General features: G+C 41.8%; 2 protein-coding genes across 2 annotated transcripts; both read left to right on the top strand.

Annotated features, from left to right (window-relative positions):
- The first annotated feature begins 728 nt into the window (after nt 1-728).
- Nucleotides 729-10,435, top strand: LOC135345527 (RAB11-binding protein RELCH-like). The gene is made up of 23 exons (XM_064542942.1): nt 729-1,044; nt 1,471-1,632; nt 1,914-1,957; nt 2,333-2,446; nt 2,643-2,765; nt 2,887-2,972; nt 3,158-3,362; nt 3,568-3,999; nt 4,358-4,561; nt 4,740-4,811; nt 4,918-5,223; nt 5,503-5,611; nt 6,321-6,368; nt 6,704-6,857; nt 7,086-7,209; nt 7,511-7,642; nt 7,908-8,108; nt 8,401-8,483; nt 8,604-8,667; nt 8,911-9,049; nt 9,166-9,371; nt 9,757-9,821; nt 10,090-10,435. The coding sequence occupies exons 1-23, from the start codon at nt 780-782 to the stop codon at nt 10,226-10,228; spliced, it is 3,477 nt and encodes a 1,158-aa protein (XP_064399012.1). The 5' UTR covers nt 729-779; the 3' UTR covers nt 10,229-10,435.
- On the top strand, nt 10,424-11,612 carry LOC135345528 (UPF0598 protein C8orf82-like). The gene is made up of 3 exons (XM_064542943.1): nt 10,424-10,708; nt 10,831-10,879; nt 10,942-11,612. Exons 1-3 carry the CDS (start codon nt 10,556-10,558, stop codon nt 11,538-11,540), a joined length of 801 nt encoding a protein of 266 aa, XP_064399013.1. The 5' UTR covers nt 10,424-10,555; the 3' UTR covers nt 11,541-11,612.
- Nucleotides 11,613-12,275: the final 663 nt, after the last annotated feature.

Here is a 12,275-nt window from a genome sequence, read left to right as displayed (position 1 = left end):
GGCAGATTCTTCCTTGGATGAAGGAAGTTGAGCTGCATTTGGATATAGGGTAAGATCATCCATCCATTGGATCAGATGTAAACTGAGCTACTACGCTCAGCTACAATGTGCCTAAGAGGTGCAATTAAGATCATCCAATAGCATTATCATCCAATAGCATCCATCGACACAATGGACCTGGCATGCCAAGAGAGCCGAGTGCCACTGAACTGACGCTGAACTAGCACATTTCTCACTAATATGTTTCTTATTTACATGTATACATGCATTGATAGCTAGTTGCTGCCTAAAAAAAAAAAAAGTATTTATGCTGAATCTGCAGTTCTCTACGTGCAAGTTGGTCTTTGTGCTAGCCTCGATCCCAGGCCGAGTTTTCGCTTTTATAACGGTTAGGCGAACAACTAACCGTTATAAAAGCGAAAACTCGGCCTGGGATCGAGGCTAGTCTTTGTGCTAGTCAAAAGATAGCCTCGATCCCAGGCCATATATCCGTCTCCAATTGAACGTTAGGTCGGGGATCGAGGTGCAAATACATGTTCCAAGAAAAACACTAAAGTGACTAAGACAAAAGACAACCCTCCACCCCTGCCGTCATGATGACGAGTTATCATTTTGGCACCAAAAACACACCATTAGGCATTTACTTATGCCTCTGCTTCATAATTTTAATTACCCCACCCTGTGTGTGCGCGCATGCGCAGCAGGGGAAAAAGTGAATTTTGTCTCTTTTTTGTAACTTGCATTGACGACCAATGCCTACTCGCTTAGTGTTGTAGGCAATGGCTGATCTATCTCTCTCTGACTCTCCTGTGTTCCCTCCACGGCTCGGCTCTTCTAGTCCTCGAGGAACTTCCACTCGTGACTGGGAGGAACTTTCTAGTGCATTGTTGGAAGATGGCTTCATTCTGACAGCTTTGGAGCTGTACACAGAGCTCCTGGAAGCTGGCAAAGATGTTGCCAGTTTGAGAGACTACTTTTCTAACCCTGGAAACTTTGAGAATGCTTTTCCACAGTTTCCAACCACTAGCCTGCTCCACAGTATGGGTGAGTTTTCAAAAATGTAAAACTGAGCTGGCGAGACTCGTATACGCTCATCCATGGCCATATCTATTACAGAGTGGCTTTTTTAACATAATATAGTGTTTGTGCTTAGCAACACTTCAATGAATGACTTAGTGCTGGCAGGTACGTGTACAATCAGAGTGTCTTACAGGGGGGAAGGGGGATATCCCCCCAGCTCAGCTGGTAATTTTACATACTAACATTTGTATTGGGTATTGAAATAACAGTTGACCTATTTTTTACCAAAATTTTTCTTATTTCCCCCCTCTACTTCAAAATCCTGTAAGACACCCTGAGCCAACGGTGGATCTTCTAAGTTAATTCCAATATCTTATATGTAAATCTACATCACTGTATTATGCGATTTGTGTAGATACTAGAGTTTGAGGTATCTATTTCTTCACCTAGTGCGTGCTTCGAGTCACTCTACACTTGATTCAATGGAGTTTGGTCACTATTCTGATGACCTGGACAAAGATACCAATGACAGAGTGGCTGTACTTGAGTTTGAGCTGAGGAAAGCCCTGGAGACTATTAAGTCCCTCAGGGGCAGTCTCACCAAGGCAACTGGTGGGTTGGCTATCGATTGTGGTTGTGTTTTTGAAAGGGGTACCTGGAGTACCTGGGGAGGTAGACTTGTGCACACTTAATGGGAAAGTTACCCTTGAGACATTGCTGCATTTTGAGCGAATGGGTGGGGCTGATATGCTTAGAACTCTGAATTGCAAGTACTATCAGTCACTGAGCCAGTACTTGTTACACTCCCCTCTGCCTCTGCATCAACTTGTTTATGTACCTTACTGTGCACCCTCTCGTACTTTACATGTAGTGCTTGATAAAAATCTGTACAGGTAGAGAAGGAGATCCCTCAAAGAAAGTCGTATCCAAGTCGAATGTAAGCTCCAAATAGCAATCACCTAAATAAGAACTTACTATTGGTGTGTTTATGAATACTTGTATCTGCTCTGTATCAACACAATAGTTGCTTGTAAAACCAAGAACGGTGTACACTGTACATGTACCATAAACTTTATGTAAAAAGACAGATTAATTCTTTGCTGGTTTCCTTTTAGGATCGAGGCTCTTCTTTATTTCTGGTGTTACGTATATTATATTTATATAAGCACCGTAATTTTGTTTTGTCATTTTTTGTAGAATTAGAAATTAGTTAGAGAATTGGAAATTTCGGAGGTAGTTTCTTTATCTACTGTGCACTGTTTGATTATGAACCACATTGTTGTTCAAGCAATGTCATCTTCCCTATCTCCAGGAGCCTATCAAACCTCATGAGAAGCGAGCTCTCAACTTCCTTGCTCACGAGTACCTCATGCAGCAAGACAACAAACTGACAGCCATCACATTCACCGAGGAAAACGATGATCAGGTGAGTATAGATGGTGCCAAGCATGTGCAAGTGCTCCTTAATGTGCAGACAACCCTTTCCACTGCTTTAATGAGACCAAAAGTCCTTCTTTCACGTGCACATGTTCGCATTATGTTAGCATTTCTTGAACAATTGTCTTAAGTAACTCATTACCAATAGAAGCAGTGTTCTCATGAATAGTGTGTCAACTGTACAGGACTTTGATGACTGGGATGATGTGGGTCTGAACACCTCCAAGCCCCCAGACCTTCTTTGTCTTTTCAGGAACTACAGCGTCATGCTCTCAGACAAGGAAAATCTGAACAGAATTGAAGCTCTGGTGAGATTTAGATTACGAGTATAAGCCATTATTTTTTGAAAGATAGTTGTTAATAGATAATTTATTATGCTACATGTAAATGGCATAATATTCTAGCCTGCTGCTACTGTTCATCATGCAGGATGACCAGGTGGCTGCTCTGACAGGAGAAAACCTTGCACTCAAGAGGGAGACTGAAGCTCTGCTAGCCAGGCAGAAGAAAATAAGGTGGGGGCCGAATACAATCGTACATGTATATTCTGCTGTGCACATGCATGTAATAGTAAGGATCTTTTAAGGAACTTGAATATCCACACTATCACATGCACATACTGTTCCCTATACGAGTAATATTTGTAGCTACTTCTCACTCTGTGCAGTGGCGTATTATACATGTAAGTATCCTGTCCCAGCTTGAGCTCATCTCCGAGTGTCAGGAAGCACAAGAGAGGGGGTTCTCTGAACAACAAGCCGGACACAATGGACGTACCTCCCTTACCTCCCAGGAACAGGTCCTCTCCAGATATCTCCGAGCTAGACACATCACCACCTGAGTCAAAATTGCAAACGGCTCAAGTGGAGGAGAAAGCCGCTCTGGAGGACAAGACGGCGAAGATAGTGAGTGAATTAGAATGGGTATAGAAAGTAGTGACCTACATTGTATATTGTAGTTGTAGCTGTACAGTATTGCTGAACGCATGCCAGCATAGACAAAGGTACATGTTTTGTACATTGTATTAAAATCAGTGTACAGGTAGATTTGTCATTCTTGTGAAATTTTCCTTCTGATTTACAATTTGAGGCTGTTTTAAACCCTGTCAAGGTGCCAGATGCTAAGCCGGCTGTTCACAACAGGGAAGAGCTCAGGGAGGAGCTATCAATGTCTACCAACTCTGCCAGATCAGATGCCACCCTAGTGATCAATGACAAGGACAAACGTACATTCTCGCTGTCAGGCTCAATTGATGGTGCCCCCCAAGCCTTCATCAATAAAGAGCGGAGTGTGAGCTCCCCATCCGCTAGTAGTGATTGCAACGATAGAGATAATGCTACCCCATCGAGGCTCATAGGAGAATTTGGTCATCAAATGTCGCTACTGTTTCGTCAAGAGCTTCTCAACGTGTGTCAGACCAAGACAGACTCTCGTATTGGAGTGGAGGTTGCAAAGCTCTCTGACCCTGATCTGGACATTGTGCAGTTGCTGGGCAGGTGTCTTCCTTACATTGTGCCCAATGTCAGTCTGGCCAAGAGAGAGGTGAGGGGTAGTAGGAGGCGTAGCTTGTAAGCCGTAACGTATTGGTCTGCATGATTGCAAGTCATAAGTGCATGTAATAATTACACAACTCAATGTCAAATTCCGAGCATTGTGAGGATTTTTTGACATAGCCAGCTTGCCTTGCACCTAATAATAAATGTACATGTAGAATGCTTGTGGCTGCTAGAATCTTGAAGCTTCATGTACATGTAAATGTACATATAACAATGCGTCTTTGTGTGCAAAAACCACCAGATTTTGATTGCTGTCTTGTTGCTTGATTGATTACATGTATGTTGTACTGTACATAATGTCACTATGTGTGGATTTGAGTGAAGATTTTGACTCAACCTCTTAGGAAGTGATCCCCATACTACTGGTGGTGCTGGCCAAGCACCCGGACTCCAAAGTCAGGGACCAACTCATGAGCATAATGTTCAACCTCATTAAACGACCAGACAAGCATCAACGTATGGTCATCATGAGCAGTTGTGTGGCTTTTGCCAAACTCACAGAAGGGAACAGGGTTGAGAATGAACTGCTGCCCCAGATGTGGGAGCAGGTGTGTGACTCTGTGTGTGTGTTTGGGGGGGGGGGTCTAGGGTGTATGGTGGTACATGTATGTGGAAATACTGCTTAGTTTACTGTACACGTACAGTGTGTGTGTGTGTTGTCAGAAGCAATGTGTTTTCTAGCACTCTATGCACAGCTTATGCGTGTTATGCTTTATTTAACTACAGATAAATGACAAATACTCTGAGAGAAGACTACTAGTAGCCGAGTCCTGTGGGGTCTTGGCACCTTACATTCCAGTGAGTATCAATATAATTATTCATATATAGCGTTCGCAACCCACCCGCCCACGCATATGCAGCTATTCATATCTTCCACCCCTATCCTTGTCACACACACACACAGGCTGAGCTGCGAGGTTCTCTAGTTCTCTCCATGCTTAAACAGATGCTATCGGAGGACCCAGCCGAGAGTGTCCGTCAAGCTGTGGCACGATCACTAGGAATCATCGTGGCTTTCACAGACGATGAGGCAAAGTTCAGCTCTTGCTGGGAGCTTCTCCTCAAAGCTATCACCGATCGCTCTCAACTTGTAGTGTCCACAACGTACTCGGTGTTGCTGCCGGCCCTAGCTGCATGGGCTTTTGAGCTGGGAACTCTGGAGAAAGAGATGCTCTCCTACTTCCTACACCAGCTGCTTACATGTGTCAAGGTCGGTTGATGTATACATGTATGTACATGCATGTACATGTACGTGTATATAGTTTTACTTGTGAGGCTTTGGGTAACATGCACGAACATTGCCTAGCTCTGACCATGGATAATAGAGACAAGCTAGTCTCCATTTATGCTGCTTTGTTCGAATGTATGGCTGCACTACTAAAGATCTAGACTGGATGTCAGCAAGTGATGAAACCTGTGAACAATATTTCTATGCTCTATTATCTATGCTCTGATACTAACTGATATTCAAACGACCCCACACGTGCAGCAAGTGAATCGGTCTGATGGTGACAGTGGAGCCGTGGAGCAGTCCCAGCATCACATCCTCACCCTTACCCATCTCATTCCCTGGCACCTAGCCACAATACTCCTGTCAGGTATTACTATGCAGTAACAGTACATACTGAACACTATACAAGCACAGGGTTTCATCTAGTGAGGGTGGCAGGGGTGAACCTTCTCCCCCAAAATGCTCAGCTTCTTCCCCCCCCCTCCCCCAAATGTTGTACATTGTCACATTAGTACAATCTCATTAGTACATAATTTTTATGACACCATCGTTATTATTAGTACAACATCAGCCGCTTACGTGCACCGAAATTCCCCCCCAACTTTTCATCCTAGATGAAACCCTGATGCATGTACGTATATCGTAATCCTGGACCAGAAGTGTTGCATAGTGCCCTTCACTGCATGTGTACATTGTAAGTTATACATGTAGGTGTGTACAGTGTACTTCTCGTATAAATTTGCTCACTATCCATGTACAGTGTACATTGTAAGTTGGGTACTTCTCAATTGTCACTTGTAGTACGATCTGGAGTATAAAGGCGTATGGTACTATTAATATAGAGCAGTGTAAAACATTAGCCATGTTCCCACCTTCTTTGACTCAATTGACTTTTGTTGTACAAGGTACATGTACATGTGTACTGTATGAGCACGCCGATAAAGATTGACCATCGATTTCCCCCAGCATAATTATCATGCATGTATGCCAGAAGAGCTCTTGGTGTACATGCATTATGTACACTTAGATACTGTACGAATACCATGTAGCTAAATGTACATTGTTTCTTTTTGCAGGTCCTTACCGTGACACCCTTTCAGAGAGTGAGGAGAGCACTCAGAAAGGTACATATAGTAACTCTCTATTAGACGTACTGTATGTAAAGATGTACACACTCTACCTACTGTAGCTATGTCCAGTGAGATCACCCATATCCTTAATACCTACATTCATGTATACTGTACCCACATTGTCTGTGTGTATACATGTGTGTGTTACTAGAACACCCTTATTGGGTCCACGAGATGTACATGTATGGTCAAGTGATCCCAATAAAAAGGGTATTCTTGTTACCATCTCCATACCCATTCTTGACACCACCATCTTTTCCATTTTCTATGAATTTGCTTATTTTTGCATTATCATCTAAATTCTTTTACACCGCATCTATTCTTTGCAGTGACGTTCCCCAAACCTAGTTCTCCGCTATTAGACATTGAGGTCATCATTGGAGATAGCAGCAAGCTGACAGTATTAGTGGCTGCTTTTCAGAAGGAGGTCAGCAGTGCAACTTACAAGCCATGGACCAGTTTAGAGTGGTTCCAGAATGAGTTGTAAGTGCAATCTATACTCTTAGACTACATATTCCTAAAGTGCGTTTGGGTGCGCAGCTTTGTGTATAAAGTAACCCCCCCTAATAAAGGCTACCTCGAGGGGCAAGCAGAAGCCACAGGTAACATACGTAAGCCTAGGCCAAAAAAAATTGACTTGGTACTGCATTACCCCGTAATTCAACACTCGATCCACATCACACGCATACATCTTACGTGTGCACTGAACAGTCTGAACAAGCTGGTGAGAGTGCTTGTGGCCCTGGGGTTTGAACAGCCTGAGCTGGTCCACAGACTCATCCTCCTCCTCTCCAACTACTGCATCTACTTGGGGCACACTTACACACATGCTGTGGTGAGGCACAATTAAATACTAAAATGGATTGTTTAATTCAAGCTCACACAATTAATGTGTTCTGCCCTCATAATGTTGTGAATTGCCACATGATGTACCTTTATTCATTGTAGCATAAATGCACACGGGCACCACGTCGTAGTTGTGCTCGGGAAATTTAAATGGTTCCTAGTACTAGTATGTATAGCTGGCAGAGTTATTGCTAAATCCATATATACAACATGTAGTTCAGGCTGTTGTTATTAGCTACTGGGCCACAACAATGATTTCAAATGACATACATGTACAATGTAACCCACAGATCATACCATTCTTTGAGGTGTGTCTAAAGCTACCCCAAAATGCTGGAAAAGCTCTGGCCGAAGGTTCCACAAAGGTCACGACTCCAGTACTGGTGGCCTACCTTGCAGGAGTACTGGCTACGTTCACAAAGGTACAGTGTACATGTGTTTTAATGCCATGTTGAAAATTCAACTTACACGTACAAAAAAGATATTGGTGTAGTAAAAATAAATGCTCAATCATCTGACAGACGTACATTGTACATGTATAAGTCATGTATGTGTACTTACCCATGATCAAATGTGTCATTAAATGTACATTGTACAGTGTAGTTATGCTAGGCTGTGGATTGGTGTACATGTTCACAACTTGTTGTTGCGCACATTCACATACATGTACTTGTATACACTTGACAGGATGAGAAGTTGCTCTGTGGCTACCTGCGTAGCATCGTAGTAGACATGGCTCTATACTTTGCTCCAGTGGACAGCCTCGCCGCATCTCTTTCAGAGCTCAAGAGAGATCGGAAATTGCACATCATTGTTTTAGGAGTGTTGCAGGAGCTGGCCACTCACTCATCCTTCCAAGTTCGCCGCTACGTCGCCACCTTATATGGGGTACACGATTTTGTATTTGCGTTCTTAGTACATTGTATCTAATGGGGCTAGCAACATTTCATTTAGGAGTATCAACCTCAAGCGATTAATAAGCAACACTAATTGATACCTGTAGTGAGGTTGCCCACTTTAAGAGGGTCCACTTTTGAAGGTCCATATTAATATTGATTTGAGCTACACCACTTGTACATGTACATTTGACTACCTGCTTACATGTATAATGTGTGTGGAATTAAGTACATGTACGTGTATTATTGTATGTGTGGAACTGTATTAAATTGGCCTTGATCAGGTGATGGTGCGAGGGATGGAAGAGTCACTGATGATGAAGACTGTGATGCCCCAGTTGACCAAGCTAGCAAGAGACTCGGAAATGTGAGCACTTATTGTCTGCATCATTACGCATACAGTAGTGTGTCCTCCATTAGTATTGTTAGACAGTGTATTATTATCATGTCTCATAACTGGTTGCTCATAATTATTGTACCTGTACAGTTCAGTGAGAGTGGACACAATTGCTAGCTTTGGCACGATCATGGAGACTGCTACCAGCAAAGATGTACGTGAATTACATGCATGTACCACTTAGTGTTTAATGATGTTGAAGCATTGCACACACTATAGTGTTACATGTGTACAGTACAGCACATACAATCTATATAATATACCCACACATGATCATGACGCTACGTCGCCACCTTATATGGGTACACGTAGTGAGGTTGCCCACTTTGATAGGATCCACTTTTGGAGATCCAACAGTATCCCTTATATACATGTACACACACACACACACACACAGATCCTAGTTCGTGTTCACGAGCAGTTTGAGCTTTTTGTTGCCAAGGACCTGTCAAACGTTGACCACCAGCTCTTAATGGGAGTGCTCAAAACACTGGCTAAGATTGGACCCAGAGCTGACCCCGTGTTCAGGGATGAATGTGAGTATTAAATTGTTATAAGTGCACTTAATTGCTTTTATTACATGAAGAGCATTATTAGCTTAGGGGGTAGTTATGCTTCACAATGATTCATATCTGTTCGTTGTGTACCACAGTCATCATCCCTCGCCTTGGCAGCATAGCAGAAGCCAACAACGTCTCCAGCAACATCACAAAACGTAGAGATGTTATAGATGGATTGCTCGAGGCATATAAAAACATAGCCGGTTGCTTTATCTCTGTTGACCTGCTGGTCGCTTCTCTTCTGCCTGGTCTGGAGTGTCTTGAGCGAGACATTAAAGAGCTTAACCCTGACAAAATGGTGAGTAGTGCAGATTAGGTGTATTTATTTAATATCCCAAACAAAATCATATTAAGCGTTTAATACATGTACATTGTACATTGTAAATTAGCGAGTAGTTTTCATGGGATAAAAATGTGTTTACCTTGAACATAGTGATTTTTGTAAGTAAAAATTTGGTTGCTGATTTCGCTTCATCACATGCACTGTTTGCATGCGTTCCGGTAAACTACGCTTAAAGGTTTTCGTGGGGAAATTTTTTGTTGAGGTCAGCTTGCCTACGAAAATAACGGAATTTTTACCCTACACAAATTACACGCTATACGTATTTTCGTTGCCTGGTTAGTTGTGCAGTTTATGTGTCTTATTTATAGGTTCTATTTTTATGCGTTTTATGATCCTACAGTCGACAGTTGCAGATTTGATTTCCAAATGCAACTCCAAAATCACAGAGTACCAAAAACAAGACCAGTAAGTTACATGTAACTTACAAGTGCTCGCTGATTGCGTAACTTGTCAGTATAGTGGGATAAACAGTGTTCTCACAGAAGTTTGTGCTTATGCTGTGGTGTAGTTCGAAAGAGTCGAACCACATCCAATACGTGACAAAATCTAGTCTGCTGATAAGCAGAATTAATAATTATACAGGACTGGACGTGTGCAGGAGTGCGTGTACATGCATGCATATCAAAACCTAATTATACACTTTTATTATTCCTCTGTACAATTCGTTAATTAGGTCGGCAGAACCGTCTGGAGTGAGTGGAGTGAGTGGACTTGACAAAAAAGCCAGTGCTTTCTTCAGCAAACTCAAACCAAACTTTGATAGGTCAGACCTAGCCATTTCACCAAGCAAGTTTTTTAAAAGAAGAAATTAATTTAAGTTACAGCACATAGATGTATTTTTATCAGTTTGTTGATTCTTCCCTAGCACTGAAATACGAATGAGTTACTGATTGCTTGAATGCGTGCATGTCCTCGTTTTTATTTAGCATCACAACAATTGCCTATCAAACAATGAGCATTTTGTTTATCCCGACAATTGAACGTGTGTTTTTATTACCAAACTTGTATTTGCAACATTAGTCACAAATCTCTGTAGTACCATACTATATAACTAAGCCAACAAAATTGTTTAAAGAAGTTCTTGGAGTTGACACAGTTGCCATTGAAGATCAAAACCAACATTCATGATTGGTTTCTAGATGGGATGCTCTTTTCCAAATGAAAAGATGTTTACAAATGTAAGAAGATTGCTACTTAGGCCCACTTTTTGTAGAAAACTTAGTTATGTGCAAGGCCAGTTCCTGTCCTCGAAGAAAAGGGAATACTTTTACTTCATAGATCATCAGGGACAGGTGAGGATAATTATATAAACTATAGATCTACTGTAGTCTACTCAGGAGTACACAAGTACATGTTAAACTATGTGTGTGTAGATTGAGATCTACGTATAATCATGGTGTGTTTCTCCTTACAGTTGTTTCTGGATGATACCAAAGTAAAAAATTTTATTACCTGCTTTAAAGGTGTGTGTCCAACATACATCGTAAACAGTGTATACAACTTTATCATGACCCTTCTGTCACAGATAAGAAGTTTCTTGCTTTCTTTTTCCGTCGTGTAAAGCCTAATACAAGTGGTCGATATCAAGATGAATTCCCATTTATATCACCCTGTGGTCCAGAGACTAACTATATTCGTTGTGATGATCTTCCCATTGTCTACACACACTTGTTGGATCACAATGGCCACGTTATTGAAGACATAGAGACATGTGGGCAAATAGAACCAGTTATCCACTCAACCAATGTACTTGAAAATCATGGCCTGACAAATTTAGAAGACTCTCTTAGCCAAAACGTTTCTGAACGACCTACGAACACTTCAAAAGTGGAAAGTATTGAAAGGTTGTCATATGGTGGGACTGGAAACATTCTTTCAGTACCTTTCGAGCCTGAAAAGCTGTGTATGCTCCCTGAAAGTGGTCGTGTGTACCACACTGGCCCTGAGCATTTGGGAGGAGTTGGTCTAGTCAAATCCAGTTTGGCTCTTGAATTGAGCCGGTTCTTTGTGTACAGTGAGGGTGCTAAGGAGAGTGAGGCTCCAATGGCGTTCAAGTGGAGAGGAAGAATGTACGAGTTAGATAACTCGGTGCTCGATTTGAAAAATCATATCAAGGAATTTTAGTTCTGAAATGTTGTACATAATTATATATGTTCCTTATTACCCAAAATGTACGCACTTGTATTACTGAAATAATTGGCATCTTTGCAGGCACGTACAACGTAGCAGTTCTATGTTGCAGAAGAGACTGATAGCTAATACTGCACGCATAATCCATAATCCATATGGCCTCTGCCTCCTGGCATGGCTTAATTGCATGCACACCTTCCACAACCACATATGAGTTAGGAGACGTTATAGTTAATATTGTATTCTTTGAAAAGTTTGATCTGCCTGCATGTAGTTTCTGCATCATGATGTCTATATACACAACTTTGTTGCCCCCCCCCCCCCATTATCCGGCTCGGAAATTTTTTAAATCATTCACAAAAATAATAGGCATGTCCCTTAAATCATAGATTGAAGAGTCTAACTCTTCAATCTATGCTTAAATGCACATGCTCATTACTATGGAGACAGGCCTACTTATCTTATACGCATGCATGTGGCACTGCTGTTTATATATCAATCAAGTGGGTAGATCAAGGCGTGGTGTATCTATTAGCCTGCATGCTTCTGTAACCAAGGTGTCTGGATAATCGAGGTTCCACTGTACGATAAAATGTTATGATTATATTAGACACTGTTTAGGAAGTTTCTACATGATTTAGAATCCGAACGCAGTGAGGGTTCTACTAGCCCTGAGGACTTCTAAATCATGTGGAAACTTCCTAAACAGTGTCTAGCATTTTAGATCAT

This window comes from Halichondria panicea, chromosome 12, assembly GCF_963675165.1.
Source record: "Halichondria panicea chromosome 12, odHalPani1.1, whole genome shotgun sequence".
NCBI classification, from domain to species: domain Eukaryota; kingdom Metazoa; phylum Porifera; class Demospongiae; order Suberitida; family Halichondriidae; genus Halichondria; species Halichondria panicea.
Note: the sequence above shows the minus strand (reverse complement) of the source record. Positions and strands in the feature narration are given on the sequence as shown.